Below are 22,767 nucleotides of genomic sequence, written 5' to 3'. Positions count from 1 at the left end.
TGCTCATGCGCACTCTTCCCCTCCCCTGCTCCACTGACTGTTGTCTTGCAGTCATGTCACTCATGCGCACCAGTGGCTGATGGAAGACAGATGGAAGACAGGAGCATAGTTTGGTATTAATTTACAGCTGCATACCAAAAACACTGCAAGCCACAGCATTGTCAAAAAACAAATAGGGGTCTGTGGCAACACCACAAATGGAGCAAAGTGTTAGTTCAGACAGGGACAGAGTCAATCTGCTTCACTCAGCTCTCACTCATTTGATAATGGGGGTGGCCTTATTGTGCAGTCTCACATCAGCTGATTGGTCCCCCCTTCCAGCCAGATCAGCTGATCTATTTGGCGCATTATTTAAACTGCCTCAGTCCCAGTTGTAATTAATCTTGATGTTTTATTGTTATGCAAGTAATTGTAATTCCAAATGGTTATGCTTCGACTGAATTAATTGTAACACATTATTGGCAAAGTGATCCTGGCTGAAATGTATACAAACAACTAAAAACACACCAGAAAGAGAACTAGGAGCAAAAGTAACAGGAGGATTTTTTTCAAACTACAACCAGACACCAGGAAAAGTCATTAGCAGAGTCCTTTCAACATTACTAACAATATCCAGGTAGTTGATTTAAAGACAAAGTCATCTTCAGCATTAGTTAGCTACTGCTGTTTTTCAAAGTGTAGCTAGTCTTCAAAGTTGTACTTGTAGAAAAACAATTTATCATAAATTATTGAGACGGTCATACAATATAAACAGCCAGTTGAACAAAACTGAATGAATTATTTAACTGGACCAGAAACATCAGTCTTAGTGGTTGTATGTAATACTTCATAAATTTTATCAAACTACTTTTCAATTTTAAAAAAATATTGATAACAGTATTGATATTGGCAATACTGGCCCCTATATTTACTCAGTATCAGATCAATCCCAGATTTTGCAGTATTACACACCACTACTGTTTAGATTGGGGAAGTCTCAATCTGATACACCGAACGGTATCGGCACCCGATATGGCTTTTTTGGGAGATTAGTATCAGATTTTGTTATGTGATCAGGGCCGATCCAGTTTTCACGTGTTTTCAGCACCATCATGCTTTACTGCTGCTGTAAATCAAACCATGTTGCAAACATTTCTGCTGTGTGGGACTACTTCTCTTTGGTAAGCAATAATAGCAATACACTGTCCTGCAACATCTGTAAAGTGAGTGTTCCTTGAGGAGGCACCAACAGGGCTCACTTTAATACAGCAAATTAGACTCACTAATTACAACGGAATCACCCAACGGAGTAAAGGATTTGTCAGAGAAAGGTATCAGTATCAGATCAGTATCAGATCAGTATCGGCAAAACATATCATGAAAAAATCAGATCGGATTGGAAGTCAATGTCTGTATTGGGACATCTCTAATTCAGGTACTAAGTGGACTGATCACTACACTGAAAGATAGGGGCCATAAGCGGAGAGATATTGATGAATTAGATTTTTCTTTTACTCTTTGTGTGCATTCTGGTGTTTTACAGCTGTCAGGGGTTGGTCATGTTTAAAAACAAGCGCTCAACACAAACAACAGCTGAGCAGAGAGAAAAGTGCAGAGCTGGATACAAAGGTAGAAGGAGACTGCGCAAGAAGAAATATTCCCTTTAACCTGTTTTTCAACTGATAACATAGATTACACTCAGGCAACGTGATTAATGCCATCTTCTTCCAAAGCACACCCTTTCTAATCATCCATTAAAGGAAGAACTCTGGACTGGGTTTCAGTTTTAAATGAGGGAGCAAGGCTGTGACTCAAATTTACACACACTCTGTATATCCTAATTTACAGCTGCTGATGGATTTGTTCTGCCTTGTTGACCTTAGATCTAATAAACCTTAACTCTGGTCAAAGAGAGTGTCAGCAGGGTGATTGTGTGGGTTTCATGGTGAAGCCAAGCTGAGCAGAGAGCATCCTCAGGGGCATTAATGGGGGTCATAAACTGTGATACGGATATTTGAACACATTGAACTCTAACTGGCCTTGCTCAGACAAGGACACATGCTCTCCTCTGAGGCCATTTCCATGAACAGAATTGGAAAATAGAAACTATTGATTCCTGTCTGTGTTAAATGTGATTGCCTTGGCTGTGTTTTGTTAATGTTTAACAGATTTTATTTTCTCCCTCTTCACACTTTCTCTGTTCACCGTCCTTATTGAGAAGCAAGACTTATAAATCGCCACGTTCTCAGTGAACTTTTGTGTGAGGCAGAGCAGAAAGAGTTATCTGAGTGGATTTCTTTTTCAGGGGCCGAGGCTGGACGCTATCAGGATAAGACTGGAAATATAATTGTGCATAATCTAATTTAATCCAGCAACAATATGCACAATAATGAGGGGAGAGATGTGTAATCCAGGCTTAGACTTACTATAAACGGCCTAAATCTGGTCATTGTGTGCAGTGGACTTTTCAGTGGTGACAGACAACAATAAAGTGGTGTTATAGTATTAGACATTTCACAGAAATACATCTTGCAGAGCGAGGGCTGTAAGGACAGCAAATACAGAGACGGATTCCAGCAGCAGGAAAAAGCTGTGACAAAACTGTTTCAATCCCAACATTCTTCATTTTGCATTACAGAATAATCTTAAAATGGACACTTTTATGGATTAAGTCGATCATTTGGTTCCAAAAAGAATTTATATTGCTTCTGGTCCAGCTTTGTGTCAGTGCTGTGAACCCTCATTATTCGTCACTGTCTGAAAGCTGGGAGAGTTGTTTCTGAGCAGACGCAACCATCAAGTAGCCAGCTGATTAAATTGAGGTGTAGAGTCTGCCTCTGCTTTCCATGCCAGTTTTGTTATTGATGGCTTGACGCTTGCACAGCAAGTGTCTTGGCCCTGCTCCAAGTCTGAGCTGGAGTAATTGACACGTCGCCTGCTGGGGTTTGTGATTAACTTTATTGACATATAGGGAGGTTGGTGTATGGCATAGCAGACAGTTGGCAGAGCTAACAGGCCTTTCAAGCTGCTAAGACAAAATAGCATTGATGTTTTCAGCGATGGGAGTGTTACTGTCCAGTAAAATGCCTGGAGAGAGGAGATTTGGAGACACAAGCTGCTGCCAGTGGTGTATCTCTGAACCAGACTTATCCAATTTCATCTGCTCTGTGATGCTACGAACTGGATCTAACATGAGCTCACTTCTGGAAGAAAAAGTGAGGGTGAAAAGTCTGCAGCACAGATAATCTTTTACTTGTTTTAAAAAGGAGCTTTTACACTTCTTGCATGTTGAGATCAGATTTAATTTCTCATGACTTGGATGGCTTTTCGCATACACTAAACCTGGATAAGTTGAGTTTTCTTAAAAAAAAAAGCTTTTAACTCAACATCTTAAGTAGTTATGATTATTATGGAAAATCATTGTACTGAATGTCTTTAATCAATGAACCTGGTGCCTATTTGTTAAAAATCAAAATATTAAGTAATGTTAAAAAATGTTGCATATCATTATTAAACATAATAAGTTTTCCTTACTCAAAACTGAAAGATGTAATAAGAATAAATGTGCCTTATGAATAAGGTAAATGTAATAACACAATTGAAGCAGATCAGAACATTTAAAGTAAACAACATTTTAAAGTACAGCTGGGTCTCATATCAACAGCATTACCTCCTCACTCATGGTTACAAATGTTGTCACAAAAAAAATCAGCTCTAAATTCATAACTTAGGTAACCGTGAGTGAGAAGGGAACACAGTAGATATGAGACCCTGCTGTACATTAAAATATTGTTCCTCAGGCGTTTTGGTTTGAGTTGTATTCCAGGGTGTTTATGCCTTTGTTTAAAGAGGACAGGTGAGAGAGGAACGTGACACAGAGATTATGGTTATTTCTTGATCACTAATTCAAATGTCTGAAACTAAAGCTGGGGATATGTGTAATTTCCTTCTTTCTTTTAACATTTTGAGAGCAAATCATGGCAAAGAAAGAAGGTGTCGTATGATGTATGGGAGACAGTGACAAATAGGGATTAGTACAAAATATATGCTTTGATTTTGTGAAAACAACAAGATTTTTGTTTGACTGTGTAGTTTGCATTTCTGTCTGTTTCATAGTATTCTACATGACATTTCGACCAATTTTAATCATTTTGAACCAATTAAAGAAGCAGTCCCATTGGAGTGTTGAATGGTGTAACCTCAAAAAATGACAAGTATTTAATAACTCGCCATCCCAGAAGTCATGCAAGTGTAGTGATGGAATAAGTGATTTGTCATAAACATCATCTGAAAATAAATTTAAAGTATTTAATTTCTATACTTGAAAATATAGACTTTGTTGTACAAAAGGCATGCCATAGACGTCATTGTTTTACCTTAAACTCTGATTAAATTCCATTTTTACAGTGTATTTGTTTGAAAATAGAATATTCAATGGATCTTTTTTGTGTAATATATAGTATATAATATATAATGTATATAATAAGAATAGAATAGAAAATACACTATATATATATATATATATATATATATATATATATATATATATATATATATATATATATATATATATATATATATATATATATATATATATATATATATATATATACATACATATATATATATATACATACATATATATACATATATATACATATATACATATATATATATATATATATATATATATATATATATATATATATATATATATATATATATACATATATATATATATATATATATATATATATATATATATATATATATATATATATATATATATATATATATATATATATATATATATTTATATATATATATATATATATATTTATATACATAATGTATTTTCTATTCTATTCTATATTTTTTATTTTTGAGAAACATTGTTTACACTCAACATTTATCACCAACTGACCATGCCTTGGAGGCAGTGTCTACGACACTATTTGTCTTGGTTTTGAAGCCTTTCGTTCATGGTGGCCATAGTGGAAATGTTAAACTGGGCCTAGCTTTGTTTAAGCTAGTATGAGTTGAAGAGGCGGGTCTTCAGTCTGTGCAGAATGACTGAAGATAGTTACAGGGCGCCTCTCTGTCAGGCAAGCCAGTCATGACCTTATATGGCAAAACCCATCAGTGTAATAATGAGAGAAAACAACTTACCCTGGACAATGTGTGTCTAGACAGATGGGTTATTTAGACACAAATTGTTTTGTGAACCAGGCCGTAAACACGTTTATATTTTGCTGTAAAAATCAGCTTTCTTGGCTTGAGCTGTTGGGTGTTTCTGGTGTTTCTGAAGAGCTGTAGTTTTAAGTACTTCCAAATCAATTTCATGATATTAGAGCAGGGTTTGCTGCTTGGTTCAGCTGTTCAAACAAAGTTATTTCAAACTCAGTCTTCCATACAGGAGTAACCTAAGTTATACAACACCACTGCTTTCACTCCTGCAGTATATCAAAACCCAGATTACAGAAGACTCTGGTCTCAAATGGTTATAATCTTTCACTGTGAGTGTGTTTATATAAACTTCAAATTCAAACTTCAAAAAGGACACACCTAGATGCATTACACTTGGAGAAAAAGATAAATAATTTTGTTTCAAGCCCCTGAAAACTGCTTTCAGAGAGCCCCAAATTTCTAACGTGACTCCTGCGCCCACCTAATGCTCTCTTGATGTCAATGTTTGATTGACAGTTTCAGTCCAACAGCCTTCACTCTGACACAACCCTCACACACTCTCAGAGGGTGGGTGTTAGGTCTGCTAAAAGACAGTGGGATGTCATTAACTCTGTGAGAAGAGCTTTTAATGTAATTAACATTGAGGAGGGGGCTGGCAACTGTGCGGGCCAGTAAATCATCTCACACCGACTGCAACATTCACACACACAAACACAATCCCTCCCCCGCTGAAAACCCCTGTCGAGAAAGTGTGTCTTTAATTAAAAAATCCCCTTCCTGATACACACACACACACACACACACACACACACACACACATGCACATGCACACACACTCCACTGCAGGTTTCATGTGATCCAGCCAGAACACACAGGCTTGATTAGTATTAATCCTTATCTCCAGAATGGACAGCTTCTCAATTGTGTTTTTTCCTCGGCTGGCTAATTTCATGAAGAGCATAATTACAGCGTTTTCAATTTCGTCCCTCTCCAGAATTATGAGGCTGACAGTCTATCTCTGCACTGCAGCTGAGAGCGGTGTTCTGTGTGTGTGAGAGTGAGGGGTATTTCAACGTATCCTTCAGAGTTGGTGGATGTGGGGTTGTTTTTGTGACTCAAATATGAGGAGTTTGCAGGTTCTGGGGTTCACTGAGAGGAGATAATTTGACACTGAATCTAAAATAGGAAAGCGTCTCATTTCAGTATAACTATATAAACCATACTGGGCTTTATTTCAGTACAGGAGGCATGATGTAATGTGTATCCTTTAGTTGAGATCCCTCATATTCTGAGTAATGTATACACTTGAATCTTTCGCAACAGTCAAAGTCTGCATGCCTGTGGAGAGGACTGAGCAGTCAGAGGTGCTGCGAAGGATTATGCTGCAAACACTGATTACAAACTCATAAAAATGTTGCCTTTTACTCAACAATCAGCACTTTTTTATTTATTTTTCTGAGTTTAAACTCAACATTAGACGTATTTCACCAGCACATTCAAAAACTGATTTCCATTGAGAGGTTTTTAGCATGGCATGAAAAATAATTCAACTACCACTGGTGTGTTGTTTTGGCAACAAAAAGCAAACAAGACCCCTTAAGAAGAAGATTAGATACAATTATGTCTCAATTTTAATGTCCAAAACTACTAGCAGTGGGTCAGTGTCAGATCAGGTGATTTAACTGCATGTTATAGATCTTCAAAGAAAAGTATAAATGACTTTTAAATAAAAACTAAGATGTATTATTCATACTACAGAATAGGAACACAACACTTTGTCCACAGGGGGTGCCAAAAATAACTGGAAAGCTTCTCACAGGGGCTTCAAGTTACCACTACTGAAAAGCTACTTGTGAAGTTTGAATTTTGTGTGTCTACGTCCCTGATCTGTGGTCTTTTTCTTTGAGTGTAAAGAAATGTCTTAATCATTTCTGTTCAGCGCCCTCCACTGTTTGCCTTGTGTTAAAGCTCACTAGTTAAATAGATGGAAAAACTGAACATAAGCTAACACCAGCTTTTTCTGGGGTCTGTCATATCTGTATTAGTGGGGTTTGTTTGGCAGTTGTTGCTTGCAAAATTCCCAGAGTGTGGATTACATAATTAATAGTTAACAAAAACTAAAAAGAAGAATGCTTTACTTTTAAAGCTATTTTCAATTCAAGTAACAAATAAATAAATCAATAATTATACATAGATAAATAAATAATAATTAAAAAAAAAACAATAAAACAGAGTTAAGGTCTTTGCACACTGAGTCTGTTTTTGTTATTTATTTATTCATTTATTTATTTTGTTTGTTTTTGTTTTTGTTTTGTTTTTTTTTTTAACTTTGGAAGCATTTTTTTGGATCTGTAATCAAAAAAAAAAAAATTGGGTATTAATTTGCATTACAAGAAAAATGGAATTAACAAGCAATTGATCCTGAGTAGCAGCTGTCAGTATGTTTGAGGTATGTGTGGGCACACACACATGTACAGAAGTTTTCATTCATCATCAACAACGCCTGGAATGTGTAGAGAAAATTTGTCAGAAAGGTGAGAATTTGATGTTGCAAGTAGCCTACAGCATCTCTGAACTGTCAAACTACCCAGGAAACGAGCTGGGCGGATGAGAATAAACGCAAAAAATCAAACCTGTTCCGAAAAAAATAATGAAGGCAAATTTTTTGGCTTGAGTGTACAAATGTGATTGACATAACATGGGATCTACTTTCTTTCGTTACGTGTCAGTTTCAGACCAAAAAAAAACAGACTCAGTGTGCAAAGATCTTTAGAATTAGATAAAATCACATAACAGAAGCTTTTCTATAAAAATAAGCCTTGGGCAGTGAAGTAACACCTGGGAACCTTTGGTCTTCGATGTTGACCTTGAGCCAGTAGAGTGGTGTCACAGGATCTCAGATGAGTCTACAAAAGCTCAGAAATATAAGGGGGAAAGGGGGCCCTTAAACAAGATTAAAAAGATCCTAAAACAAGTCTGTATTGTTAAGGAGTAGACTTGGTATGAGATGATGAGATGTGACATTGTGGTTTGTTGTGATACTGACAGGAATTATCTAAGCGGCAGCCCTTCACCACACAGAGTGCGTGGAATCAGCCCAACACATAAAACTTTTATCAAATAAATGTAAAATCTGCTGCACATCCCTATACAGCTAAAACAAACAACAAAAAGTAACAGTGTTAAATATTCTAGACCCTTAAACTGTAGAGATGGCACAAATGTAGAAAGGTAAGCATGAAATCCTGTGGCCAAATCCTTGATGCAGATTTGGATGTGGGTTAGAAATGCTGCCTGGGTTAAAATTGGGATGGTTTAATGTGCCAAATTTATCAAGCACATCCTCCCTCAAACTGAAAAGTCTCCTTAATGAGCATCATTTATCTGAGAGACCATCTCCTTCCTAATTGGAGAGAAAAACTGGGCCCTGAAAATGAACAACAAGCCTCTGATGTAAATAGTTTTTATTCCCTCTCAAAGTAACAGGAAATATGAAGATAATGGGGGAGTGAAGAAGTTGGCACCAGTGAAGTGATTCCTGGACTCAGACCTGTTCAGTAACAGTGATATCCAGTAATCTGATTTACTTGCTGTCTACGTCGTGAGTGTTCCAACAGTGGGAGGATGAAAGGCATGTCAGCTCTGATTAAAGCTGCAGAACTGGCACACGTTGAGTAAATGTAAGCGTGTGTTTTCATGCCTGTGCTTTGGTCACTCTCCAGCTGGGAGATCGGAACTGCCCTAAGGCGGTGGCCGTGTTCCCATCCTCCTCAGCTCCTCCTTTCATCTCCCTTCATATCTCTCCCTCTTCCTCTTCTTCCTCTCAGCGGTGTGACTGTTTCCCGCCTGATATCTCCTCTCACTTCTCACTTCTCACTCAGACGCTCAGTCAACAGCTGCCGCTCATATCAATGCACTTACATGCAGAGGAGAGCGCAGCATTCAGCAAAAGCTGCTTGTGTGTGTGCTGATGTGCAGGCGGCTCATCAGCGATGCTCTGTCAGCTTTGATAATAAGTTGGGGCCCCGAGGCGCTGGGGCCCCTGATACTCTGTCACACTCCTCCAGCTCTGCAAGCACAAACCAGCATTGCCAGTAAAGTGTCTCTGCCTTGGCTGATAATGAGGTCTGTGTCCTCAAAGATAGTCTACTGTGGACGGGTGCCAGAATCCCCTGAGGTGTTAAGTGCTGCCTGACTTCTGACACCAGCAGGACAGCAGCTCCTGAACACACATCCTCACAAATAGACCGTCATTAATTTAGACTTGATTCAGTGCAAAAGTAATCATGCCCAAGGGGGGAGTAGGTGATTACTGGGGCGGAGGATACACAAACAGAAAAGGTTTAAAATGTCGAGTACATCAGTACAAAAACAGTTAAGTTAGTAAAGCATAAAATTAATAAAAAAGTATCGGAGCGCTGAACATCACAGAAAGGATCCATTATGCTGAAGTACCAAACAGTGATGATAACCCAGTAAACAGACCAATGGAGCAACAGCTTCACAGCATTCATATCCATTAGTTTGCATCCATTAGTTTTAAACAGCCCCCCTTCAAGAAGACAGAGTTCCTTCTGACCATAAATCTACCTCTTAAAGCCTAATGTGACGCGGAGACACATATTTAGCTAACAGTTTAGCAAAGCAATTAGCGCGTGCGAGCTCTCTGCCTCTGCCAAGTGCCAGCCGCCCAACATCTGTTCCTCTGCCGCCGCCGGGGCCAGCACTTCCACCCTGATCCTTCCCTCCCTCCTTCAAGAGCCATTTTTAAGCCTCCCCCTGGTTGGCAGAACACTTATCAGTGCTGGAGTGAAGTGATAGGGGGTGGTTTGTATAGAAAGAAAAGAAGAAAGCGACAGGTCTGTTGCCTCCTCTGAGCAGTTTGGGTGTCTTAAAAGAAGAGGTCGTCTTCCTGCGCTCACCTGTCTCACAGCTCCCCTACCGGCGACGATTAAATCACAGGGAGCATGTCGGGCCACACAGCCTCAGCTGTGGCTCTGTGCCATCAGCATATCTTCAGCATAGATGGGAAGCTTCCGCTCTTTTCTGTGCATATTGGATTTATTTCTCGCTCCAGCAGTGATGGATTTTCCATTTGCTTGTTTCATGCGATGGCCCGCCATTGAGAGACGCAGCACATCAAGACTGTTGCATCTTCTGTCACTCCCCGTCGCACACCGTTTGCTCAATGCCATTTTTATGATTTTGCTCTCCGCTGCAAGCCTTGCTTCTCTATATTGTGGGGGCCCATTTAACTCTGATATGTCATTGTCGAGGCAGAGAGGAGCGAGGCTGTACAGCTCGCACACAGTGTCAACACCCCACGTTGTCTGGTTTCTTCCCTTTCTCTGATCCTTCTTTGTCATTTCGCCTTCAGCTCCACTGTGGGCAAATTGCCATTTCAGAGCCTGTGCCCCATCAGGGAGGGCGGGTGAGGGTAAGAGAGGTAGGTGAGGCGAGGCGGGGGTGGATTATGACAGAAGCAGGATGAAAGGGGAGAGAAAGGTGGAAGGTGGTATAAAATAAAGTTGCTCTTATCGGAACTTGCCAGAAGCCGTGCACACACGGCGCTGTTTGGGAATCCAATTTAGTCTTTTCTGTTAGTTTAAGTGATATCAGAGCAATTAGCTGTCACAGGTCAGAGTGTGAGCCGGCGTGTTAAGTGATTTCCTGAAATCCCGCAGCTGGAAGCATGAGGTCGAGTCGACGGAGGAAGAAAAAACTCTTCCTTGTCTCTACAAATGGAGCGCTTCTTTATATGGCCTGCTAATAAATGTCAGCCGCCTCTTGGCCCTTTTGTTTTGCTCTTGTCAGCTCACTCACTCTGGATTTAAATGGATTTTCTTCCCCCATATCTCTCCACAAGGGTGACTTTGAGGCCCCGCAGATTTATTTGAGCCTCATGTAACTCAGTTGTGCTGTATGTTGTCTTTTTCTGTGAGCTACAGAGCATGTTTGCACATCAGGAGGGGGCAAACAGCAGGGATGTCCTTGGTGTTATTTTTTTCAGGAGGAGTAATTACACAGGTTCATAGCTGTGAATATGATCTGTTTAGAAAACTCCAGTGAGAGTTCCTGCTGCTGTGTTTTATCTGTATCACGGGTTGAACTGAACATACATTATTCTGAACTGGAAGGGAGTAAATATCACCCAAGGTGACTGACCACGGGGTGCTCTGAGCTCATTTATGCCTGTTCAGCTCTCCTGAAGCCGTTATGTACTTGTGAATGGACTGTCTGCAGTCTGTCTTGTTTAAGCTGAATCCCAGAAGTAACTGATGTGTTAACTTTGTCTCATTTGCAGCACTGACTGGGAACAATGTTAAGAGATGGAGTAGTGAACTCCACCCAGCAGATAAATTTACTCATGCATCGACCCCGTGCAGAAAAGCGGCTAACAGATCTGACCTCTGCTCAGCAAAAAACAGCAGTAGCCCTGCTTCTATACACAACCAATAAACTGGGATGGGCTTTTCTATATCTATTCGACAGGCCGCCACTACCACCAAACTCCACACAAACATACCTGCCCACTTTCCTGACTTCAACAACAAGAAGGAGGGCCATCACTTGCTCTGCACATCTATCATCAAACTTACTTCTTCGGATGATGAAGCTTGACTTTAACAGTTCCTCTGCAGACAGTGGCCTGTTTTCTGCTGCATGTCTTACTCTTACATGCATAGATGCTGTTGATTTGCGACATGCTAGCTTAACCTTGCAGAGTTTGAATTGCACCTTCCGCATTTCTATATCCATTCATGAGCCTCTTCTCATCCTTGTTTGGGCTGTAAAGCCTCCAACTTACTGACTCCTGGCCGAGCTCTGCTCATTATGTCAGTTTGTTGTTGTAGTCAAGTTAAATACAATCTGGTATGAACACAATGATAATTTTGAAAGCCACTGGGTGATTCCCATGTACAACTTCCTGTCCTGCTCAATCTGCTTTTTTAGCATCTGGCAAAAACAGATGCCAGATGAATGTATATGCATGTATTGCTACATGAACCCTTCTGTTCCTGAAACAGTGAAATGAAGCCAATCCGCAGACACAGCCACATTGGATATGACTCGGACTTTGAGCTTCCTTTTTAACAGCTACAAGGCACCATGCAGACACATGAGTTGAGCTGTATCTGTGATTGGACAATCAGACGATCCTAATATCCTCTGAATTGCAGAGTACAAAAAAGTTACCCACTCGTACAGTGATAGCAAAATCAGCATTTTGGACCCAAGCAGATGTGCTTTTGATGCTATAAAAGTCTGCTTTTTTTTTTTTTAGTTTTGTGTGTATATGGTTTCCAGTCTTTCTGCAGCCAGCTTCAAGTGGAACTGTAACTTTTAGCACTTCCGCAAAGGCTTCACTTTCTTCACTTTTCTAAACCAGATGTTTCCCCTTGGCTGTGACCTGCGACAGACAGGACAAGCCATCATTGTATGAACTATTGACTTTTCAAATATTCAAAAATCATAGTCCATCCCTACTAATAAACAGAGAACTAGTCTGAACGGAATAAAACGCTTTGTTTAATCCCCTTTTGTCCCACTGACAACAATTGTTGCTAAAGTGTATCACTGTCATTTTCTACTCACAACAAAAAATCTCAACATTACTAATGAAACTTTTTCCATTTATATATACTAGAAGAAAGCTTAAAGATTTTGGTTTATAAAAAATAGTTTCCAGGTGATTCTTGTCACATGACATCATCTGCCTCCTGCTCCTTCCAGTGGCAGATGTGGTGGATGCAAATCTCCCTGGAAAGACACAATTTTCACATTAATTTTGATGTTCATAGGCTCATTTCTGTGTGTGGCAACAAAAGTTGGCTGTGGGTATATAGCAAGTTGAAAACAAAAGGAAAACACTGCCTGCAGGATTGCTCGTAATTGACTTATTTGGTGCAATTGTCCCAACACACAAGTACTAACCATAGCCAATGCCCACACCTACCACCCCCCATCCCCACACACACCACCCTTAAAACATATGTTAATATTATGACTTTATTATTAATTTGCTATAACTTTTCCATTTTTTTCTAGTTCTATATAATTATTAGGTCACCTAGTGATAAGCTGTTTGACCACCAACAACAACTGTTTCCAGCAATAAAAATGCTATTTTCCTCAAAACAAAGTACAAAAGGGAAAAAAAAAAATTCACAACATTATTCAGAGAGACTCAACTGATAAAACTATGCCTTACAACTCTGAAAAAAAATGGCCGTCTAAGGGTTTAACACCTCAGGCACAACAGAACTGGTCCAAATCCAGTCTCTTTGTAAATTAATTTAAACCTTAGTGTGAAAAAAAATAATTTATGGAGTTCATTTCTATCTGATTAATATCAATGTTAACACCCCTAAAGTCTTTAGTTTTGAAAGAAGCTTAGAATTTATATAATAATAATAATAATAATAATAATAATAATAATAACAATAATCTTGGCTAAACTTTTTGTCATTCTATATTTTAGTCTTGTGCTTTTATTTTGATAGGACAGCTGGAGAAAGACTAGAAACGCAGAGAGTGGGGACTGATATCTGCCCTGTTCAAAAATCAGCAAAAATGTCGATAAGACCAACATCTATTTACACATGACACCTTATCGTTGCTGTCTGATATCCGCTGTGTTCTCTCTTCAGCATAAACTCAGAGAGTTGAGATTTGAGGATTGTCAGTGTTTTCCTCAGTGACTCACTGCCTACAGTTTTCTGAGTGTCGGCTTAAAAAATGATACAACTAGAAGCTGCAACTCTCACCCCTAAACTTTCTGTACATGTGGAGAATAATCCCAACCAGTGGGTGTTGAGATAATGTCAATAGAAATCAATCAAGAACCCAGTGTAAAAATGAACAAGTTCTTTCCCCTGCTGCAGACACTCAAAATGTGTCTTTCAGCGCTGCATTGACTGCGAGCACGTCACACTAGCTCATAAACACCGTGTAAAGATGCTTTTCTGTCACACTGCTCATTCTGTAACTGTATTCAACGCTTGATCAATGCTGACCTCCTCCTCTTCCTTTCTTCTTCACTCTCCCCCTCCCACTTTGTCCCCAGGGGAGATTTGTGCGTTCAATATCCACGGCCTGGAGGCTCCGTTTGAGGCAGTGGTGCTGAACGGTACCTCTGGTGAGGGTCAGCTGAGGGCACGTGGCCTGGTGGACTGTGAGCTGCAGAAGGAATACACCTTCATCATTCAGGCGCACGACTGCGGCTCTGGTCCCGGGGGTACGGAGGGCAAAAAGTCGCACAAGTGAGTATGACAGACAGAAGGAACAACAACGATGAAGGTTTATAAAGTCTAACAGAAAACACAAGCACAGCCACGGTACATTTAAACTAAGACTTGCTGAAGTCACACAGCATTCCCTCTGCAGGAGGCGCAGCTTGAAGATTCTGCATTTTGCACAGAGCACGCTTGCTCGAACAAGTTCACCTAAAAGTGAACTGCCATCATTATTATGTAATCTTCTGACCCAGACCTCTGACAGTCTTCAGCTGTGCCCCACCAGGTTTCTTTCTCACCAGCATCCAGAGCCAGGAAAAAAAAGTGTGCTGCTTTGCTTCTCAGACTGAGAATGATAATCTGCAGATCATTTACATCTAAATTATCCACTGACCTTGGAATAATTTAAGGCCTGTTAAAAGGCCATGTAACCCAGAAATACTTTTGCCTTATTTAAGCTGGATGTAGTCTGCTCATTTATTTTTTAAATTCAGTCGAGACGTCTAGTGTGTCGTATCAGGTCTTTAGTGCTAAAGAATGTCATTCTCAAAGTGTCTCATCGTTAAAATCGCATCAGACTCATAAAGAAAGCAAAAATAAGTCTGTATATCTTTATATAGAAGTTACATAGACAGTGGTCTTTTTTCTCAGAGAAGAAAGGAGTTTCATAGAGAACATGTAAATGAGTTATAGGAATGTTTCTATAAATAAACCTGGGGCCATATGTTGCAAGAGAAAAGGCAACTACTAGATGAAACTGTTGAAAGCAAAGTTTGTGTGCAATGTCAGAGACTTTTGGCTTTATGCAAAGCAACTCTATAATTATTTTACTGCTTAAGAGATGAGATTGTAAAGGTGGAAATGTGCAGACATGGTCTGAGTTTGAAGTTAAGAGCCTGTGTGGGTAACTCTTCACTTTAGAGATCCGCAAATTTCAGTGCACTTAAGCCGCGTTTCCACCAAGCAGACCGGTTCGGTACGTTTTTAGTACAGCGCGCATTTTGTAACGTTTCCCCTGACTTATCCTGGGACAGATCCCCAATTAACAGAGAGGAGCCATCCCACTTTTTGGGAACCTTTTGTATGGGTGCCAGATATAGACTGTATAAAACATGGACGCGGTCTCGCAGACATCACCCGTCTGTTTCTGAAACGAAAATTGTGGCACATCGGCTATAGCGGCCATATTGGTAGTGGCAAGGGCTTCACTTACAGCCATAGGGCGCCTGTCAGTCACGTGACCCTCAGCTGTGCCTCTTATTAGGGGAGCTCGCAATCTTAATATCCTCGAAGGCCAAGTAAGAAAAAAATTCACCCCTCATACAGTGGGTGCCGGGAGTAGAATTAGCGACTCAGACAGGAGACTTTTTTTTTAACCAGGCTGTAAATAGGTTAATTTCTGATTTAAAAATGGCTTTTTTTGTCTTGGTGTGTTTGTGACTTCCAGTACTTCCAGAGCCAGCCTCAAGTGAACACTTGAGAAACAGCAGATTTTAGAACTTCCGCATTGTCTCACATTCCCAGACCACAGGTTGCCGCTTGGTGCCAGACTGAAACGATACACTCTCGGAAGATGCAGCTACAGCACTGCAGACCGTTGATTGGTCAAAAGAATCATCACTAACTGTGCAACAGTGGCTGCATTTCTTCTGGTGGCACACAGTCTTCTCTGAAACAAAGCTTGATTGCACTTTGTATCAAAGAGCTACATGCCAATCAAAGAGAGGACAAAATGCTGCATGTATTCCATATGTGCTCTTTGTTTACTGTGTCGCGTTTTTCTTCTTCGTTGGATTTATTAGCGGGGTAAACTGTGTCGTTCTGCTATGGCGTCACGATAATATTTAACAGCTGCGGCTTTCAGCATTCCGGCTAACACACCGTCTACCACGAGAGTGCACAGTTTGCTGTGGAAACGCAAACGGGTTCTGGCTTAACTGTAACAAACTATACTGAACCGAACCAGAATGCTTGGTGGTAACGCAGCTTTAGGTAATAATTAGACAAAGTTTTTTTTTCTTTTTCTTTGAAATTTACCCCAAAATTTCATAAGAATGTGGTGAAAATTAGTTTATAACTTCTGGACAGATTCTGTTTTGCAGTGCTCCTGTAGTTGTAGTGTCTATCACAATCAGGTTAGGCCAATTTACAACCCCACTCTTGGTGAATATCACATCTGAGGCCTTCAGTTGTATCATGTAAAACATCATAAAGGTTTATCATTTTGAATCTGATCTCAATTATGCATATCAACAAACTGGGTACTTAGGTACTGGTGAAATTAAATAAATAGCTAACTATCAACTGCTTATTGGGAAATTGAATTATTCACTTGACATTTCAAATTGGGACATTGGGATACTCCCAAAAACATTCTGTGGTGGGTTGTGATTTAATTTCAAATAAATTATTTGCTGATCGTCACCTTCTTACCTTGCAATTTGGAGTAAATTTCAAATAAACTGGAAAAACAGTAACCTACCAATTGTGACTTGCAACAACAAATTTGAACATTATTTTAGAGAAGTTATGTGCTAATTTCAAAAATAGGAGAAAAAACGTTCTCTAATTATTACCTTAAGTGTGATGAAATTTGTGGACCTCTAAAGTAAAGTGTCACCTCTGTGTGCACTACACCTGAATGTGTGCAGGATGTTTGGGCAACCTTTAAGCAGTTTTTGCACATTTATTTGTCTAATTAAAACAATACAGAGAAGAAGTGTTGTTTGATGGATTGTCTCTCTTTCTCCAAAAAGATAAAACACATTCATCATGATTTCTCTGTTTTTCACTGTGGTGGATTTCTAGGCTGATAGAAGAATACCTTTCATGATTCAGCTCATTTACAGTGACAGAGTACATTATTCAAACTTCCTGTCTGCATGAGAGAGTCTGAAATGACAGAAACAGAGAAGCTAGATTCTGTGTTTTTGCAACTGGAAGAATGGGACTTTAGCACATATTTAGATATCCTTTAGAACACATTTTCTATAAGACTACAAAAAATAATAATAATAATGGTGAAGACCAATTACGGAACAGATTTTTTCCAGTGTTGAAAAATGAAGCCAAAATGAACAATAGTTCCTAAAGTGTCTTGAAGTTGGCCTTTAAAGCAAAATAATCACCACAAACCAGATTATAGCCAAAAATCAGATAATCTCACTGCTTGATTCCCCTTAATTTATCTGTACAAATAACATAAACTACAAATAATCTACTTAGGCAACTTGATAGGCACAGCCAACCATGTCCAAATTTATACAGACTATGATATTCTGACACTGACAGAGTTACTGCTTGTGATCGGAATATGAATAAACTTATATTCCTCGGCCTGATGAATACAACAGCCAGGGCTTAAAACTGGTTTGCATGGCTGTAATTTTTAAGGAAAACACCCTTTAACCCTTCACATCTCTCGGTCAACTCATCATCCCTCAAACCGTTTCCCCCTCCGCTGTCCACTTAGCTATAGCTTAATCCCAGATTGCTCTGAGAACCGTTTATTGTCAGCTCAGATTCTGCCCAACATCCGCCTCCATCTCCCCCTGCACCAGCAGGCTACTTTAAAGAGGTCACTGATAAAAACAATTTGTCACACTTGTTGGCTCCCCTAAAAGCAGTTTCTGTCTGCAGAAAAAAAGACATAAAAACTGTCAGACAGATCTCTGTGTGTGCTCCATGCTGCACATCTCCCTGTGCTGTCTCAACCCCTTCAACCCCGACCAACAACAGAGCAAAGCACTGACATCTATCATCTCCTCCAGCCTATGGGCGCTTACCCACACAGCAACAGTATATCAACTAAACCTGGAATCAAAGCAGGAAAGGTTGTCCAGCCTCTCTGAAAGCTCAATCAGTGGAGCGTAGCTTATATTTACTGTATACATGCTGTGTTTGCAGTGTGACCTTGTGTGTATACAGAGAACACAGTGCTGGATTTCTGCTCATTGTCATTGAAAGTAAAGACTTTCTTTGTGATAATATTGGATTAAGTCCACAGTTCACTATTTTATTAACATCATGCTATAAGTCAGTGATCACCACGTGGCAGCCCACAGGCTGAATCTGGTCTGCCAAACAGTCCAACTCAGCCCGTAACTGGATTCTAAAATTGTGAGGATGAAAGAAAATAGCTTGTGGTCTACACTATTAAAGCAACTGAACACAGCAACAACTGAGACTCTTTAACTATCAGCAATCATCACTGTGTGTATGACTCTATTTGGGCTATATTACAAAATGAGTTCAGACTCGCTGCAGTGTTGAACATTTATTTATCATAAAAACAGTTTGACATTGGATGTGTCAGCGCCGACACATCACACTTTGAATGAACGTTATTCCTAAAATTCCAACAATTTGTGAAACCTGAGACTGTGCTCTTTCAGCTGATTTGTGGTTTTTACAGTAATTTTATAAAACCTCCACTGAGTCTTCTGCATGATTCTGGGACTGAAGGCACATCTGAAGGAGCAACTTAATGTGAGAAAAGGCAGCTTTAGATGGGATGAACTTAGGGGTGGATGAGGCTTGCTCCATCTCAGTATGCTTAGTTCTCTGTGTAGATTGATGCTTGTATTGTGATGACTTTTTTAGCACAGTGTACCAAGTCCAATTTTTTTAAATGTCTGTGAAAATCATCATTGCTGACGTGTAATAACCTTTTTAGAACCGGGCTGTGTTTGTACTTTATATGTGAAGGTGTACGTCGTGTAGTGTTTGTAAAATAGTGTTTGTATTTTCTGTGCGATGTTAGATCAGTTGACTAAGTCTTTTTTTACTGAGCATGGTTTGAGCATAGACTGTATAAAACATGTGCACAGTCTCCCTGACGTCACCCGTCTGTTTCTGAAACCGTAAATGAAGCACATTGGCTATCACGGCCATAAAGGTTGTGGCAAGGGCTTCAGGTACAGCTATAGGGCGCCTGTTAGTAAAATGAGCTGAGCTGTGCCTCTCATTGGGTGAGCTCGCAATCTTAATATCCTTGATCGGCTGAGTTAGAAAAAAATTCACCCTCCATACAGTGTGTGCCGATAGTAAAATTAGCGACTCAGACAGGAGACGTATTTTAAACCAGGCTGTAAATAGGTTAATTTCTGCTGTGAAAATGGCTTTTTTTGTTTTTGTCTTGGTGTGAATGTAACTTCCAGTACTTCCAGAGCCAAACTCAAGCGGACGCTCCAGAAACAGCATATTTCAGCATTGTCTCATGTTCCAAGACTGGAGATTGCTGCTTGTGTTTGAGGCTTTTATTGTGTGATATCTTCTACAAAGCAATGCACCAAGTCAGCTCAATCTCCTTCTCCTTTAGTTTCACTTTTCAGTTTGTCCCGTGACGAGGACCAGCAAACCTCAGGTGTGTGTGTGTGTGTGTGTGTGTGTGTGTGTGTGTGTGTGTGTGTGTGTGTGTGTGTGTGTGTGTGTGTGTGTGTGTGTGTGTGTGTGTGTGTGTGTGTGTGTGTGTGTGTGTGTGTGTGTGTGTGTGTGTGTGTGAGGAGAGAGAGCTGTGGGGATGAAGGAGATTCTGGTGATACTGTCAGCGACCTTTTTTTTTTTATTATTCACAAAATAAGAGACAATGCTCATGAATGTCTTAATGGACACATTGTTTAATGTTCAAACTTGAAGTTTATCCTGTGTAAAAATTTGTGTCCGACATTTGATTGCTTTTTTTTTTTTTCCTCACTAAGCCTCCAAAATCCAATTCTGCTATTCTATTCTATTCTATTCTATTCTATTCTATTCTATTCTATTCTATTCTATTCTTTTTATAAATTAATTCATTTGAAACTGTTTTAATCTCATATAAACAGCAGTAAATTGGAAATAACTTCAGATCTTGAAAGTTGACGCATTCTGGAGAAATGGGCCAAATCATTTACTCACAGGGCAATTTTTGACAGTTTTATGGTCAAAATAGGCAAAAAGAGGCAAAAATCTGATTTTATTTAATTTTTATTTGAGGATCTGACCCCCAAGGTGACTGACTGACCGGTAAATATTGGCCCTCTGACAAATATAGTTGATGACCCCTGCTATAAGTTATAGTTTTGATAAGGGATGCACAAATATAAACATTTTGGCCGATACCGATATCAGATAGTAATATGTCTGTTATGGCCGATAACCAATATTGACTGACATCAGTATGGTTAAAAAAAAAAAAAATCGGAGATTATGTGTCGCAGTAGTTCAGAGAGAAAGAGCAGCGTGATCGTGAGAAAAGACACCATGGAGAGGATCCAAGGATGGAGGGCCTGAGATAAATGTGATCAAAAAATAATGTTTTGCCTGTTTTTTGGATCAAAAACAGGAGGAAAAACATTAAAGAGAGTCCACTCCTCTAAGGTAGTTTTGGTGTTTACATAGTCATAGCAAATGATACTATTTGGGTCTTGAAAGATCGTTCAAGACGCTCTGAAATTGGCGGGCAGCTAATTAGTAAATATCGGCCGATACTGATATCGATACCGATATATCCTGCATCCCTAGTTTTAATTTCTGTTCAGACGCACAAAGCTCTCCTGGGTGAAGTCTGGGGTGTTTCTTTAGCGTTAAAATCAGTGAAAATGAATATTCTTCCCAGCCAGCATGACGTTGATGATCTTATAAGTGGATAATCCTTTAGATTTCCACACTTTTGATTGTGTTTTATATCCTTAAGGTCTGAAGCATGGTGCTGTGTCACACTGATACTTTCTATCAACATGCCTCCCTGCCCTGCTGTGAGGCAGACCCAGTTCGGCTGGCACAAACAGGTGGATGCTGGAGGGGAAGAGAATTCAGGGACACTTTAAATGGTCTGTCCTTCCGCTGGCAACTCTCAAAGGATGAGCTTGGCCTTTCGCCACGCCGCCCGCACGCTCTCTCCTATTCAGAGAAGAAGCTAACAGGGAAGATGAAGAAGAATCTCTGCCTAAGGCTGTGCTCAAATTACACATGACACGTCAACGGCAGAGAGGGAAGGCAGTCAAGAAAATTAGCAGCTAAAGAGGACAGGGGAGAGGATCAGGAGTGACACAGGATGAGTTTAAACTTCACTCCCTCCTTTATTCTCCCCTGCTCTGCTTACCGCTGACTGCCGCCCTACTTCTCACTCCTGGATTTTTTCTTTATTTTCCTGGCTACCGCTCAGCTAGCTCCTGCTGTCTGACTCTGTCCTTCTTTCTGTCAGTCCCCCTGCCTCTGTTACACACTCCAGTGTTTGAATATTTCGTCAGACTGCCTCTGCACTCACAAATGGATGCGCTCTCTGCTCTGGCTGCACGAATCTGTCTCTCAGTGTGACTAAAACGCAGGGTTTTTTTTCAGGGCATCAGAATGAAATGTTGTTCCCTCTTCAAAATGACATGACAAACTTTGAATGTATGCGTCATCCTGCAAAGCCAGTGGAAGTGTTATACATCCCTCAACTCTTGGTAACTTTGTCAGAAACAGACAGCTCTATAAACAGTTTTTTTCTTTTTTTATAGTCAGAGAATCAAAATAAGAGCTGACAGATTCCCAGCTCTGAATCACATCTCTTTCCTCTGCCCCCTCTGACATATTTCACTTGGCTGCCTCGGGAAGCTTTACTCACTTGTCAGCAAAGTGCAAAGCTCGAGTGAGTTCACCTGGAACTCCTTGAGAGTGTTTCTGCTCAGGTCAGCTTTAAATGAAACACAAATTAATCTGTGATCCTGTAGGGCTGACCTCTGCCAAATGAACAATTTGTACTGGACTGTGAAGTGTTCACCTACTTTGTGGTTAAGAGCCTTAAAGGTGATAAACGTCTAACCAGTGTGGTTTTATCGGTTTAAATCTCAAAAGCAATCCAGCTCGGACATTAATGGAGACTTTTAATTAATGTCATCTCCTGCTGCAGTGTCTGAGGAGAATCAACTTAGAGTCAGGTAATGAGCTATCTCATCTGCCCTAAACTCATCCTTTATGAACAAAGAAAACCTTCTTTCCAGACCTTTGTACGGCAGACTGTGATTAAAAAGACAGCAAGAACTACTGTTCAGTTGATATCAGCGATTTTTATCTATTTGAGTGTATCACCCAATAAAAGGGTGACAAAAAAGAAGGTAGCACACTCATCCTGGCTGGTAGGTGTGTGGAAGAGACCAACAGGTGGATTGCAGTTTGAAAACAAATACCTACATCGCATCATTTTCTGTACCATCATGACAGACCTACACTTTATGAGTATGGCACTGCAAGGAGGTGGTCACGCTGGCCATCCAAACTGTGCCGTGCTTAAACACGATTGTACGGCTAGCAGTCACACTACTCCAATATGATCCAGACTTTAGCGGGTATCACCAAGCAACAACCTCTGGTCTAAGAATATGAGACAATGCGGAAATGCTAC

General features: G+C 40.0%; 1 protein-coding gene and 1 long non-coding RNA gene across 2 annotated transcripts in view; one reads left to right on the top strand and one right to left on the bottom strand.

Moving 5' to 3' along the window:
• Window positions 1-22,767, top strand: part of LOC141798031 (calsyntenin-2-like) — a 398,473-nt gene that overhangs the window by 219,258 nt on the left and 156,448 nt on the right. The window contains exon 3 of the mRNA XM_074679796.1: window positions 14,234-14,429. Coding sequence (XP_074535897.1) covers window positions 14,234-14,429 — 196 coding nt within the window. The remainder of the gene's footprint in view (window positions 1-14,233; window positions 14,430-22,767) is intronic.
• The window catches only part of LOC141798032 (uncharacterized), an 80,587-nt gene that overhangs the window by 14,375 nt on the left and 43,445 nt on the right, over window positions 1-22,767 (bottom strand). The gene's annotated exons all lie outside the window — the stretch shown is intronic.

Source organism: Halichoeres trimaculatus, unplaced genomic scaffold (assembly GCF_033239565.1).
Source record: "Halichoeres trimaculatus isolate MK-OKI-2021-1 unplaced genomic scaffold, fHalTri1.1 fHalTri1_scaffold_9, whole genome shotgun sequence".
In the NCBI taxonomy this organism is placed as follows: Eukaryota; Metazoa; Chordata; class Actinopteri; order Labriformes; family Labridae; genus Halichoeres; species Halichoeres trimaculatus.
The sequence above is the reverse complement of the archived record's forward strand: the minus strand, read 5'-3'. Positions and strand labels throughout refer to the sequence as shown.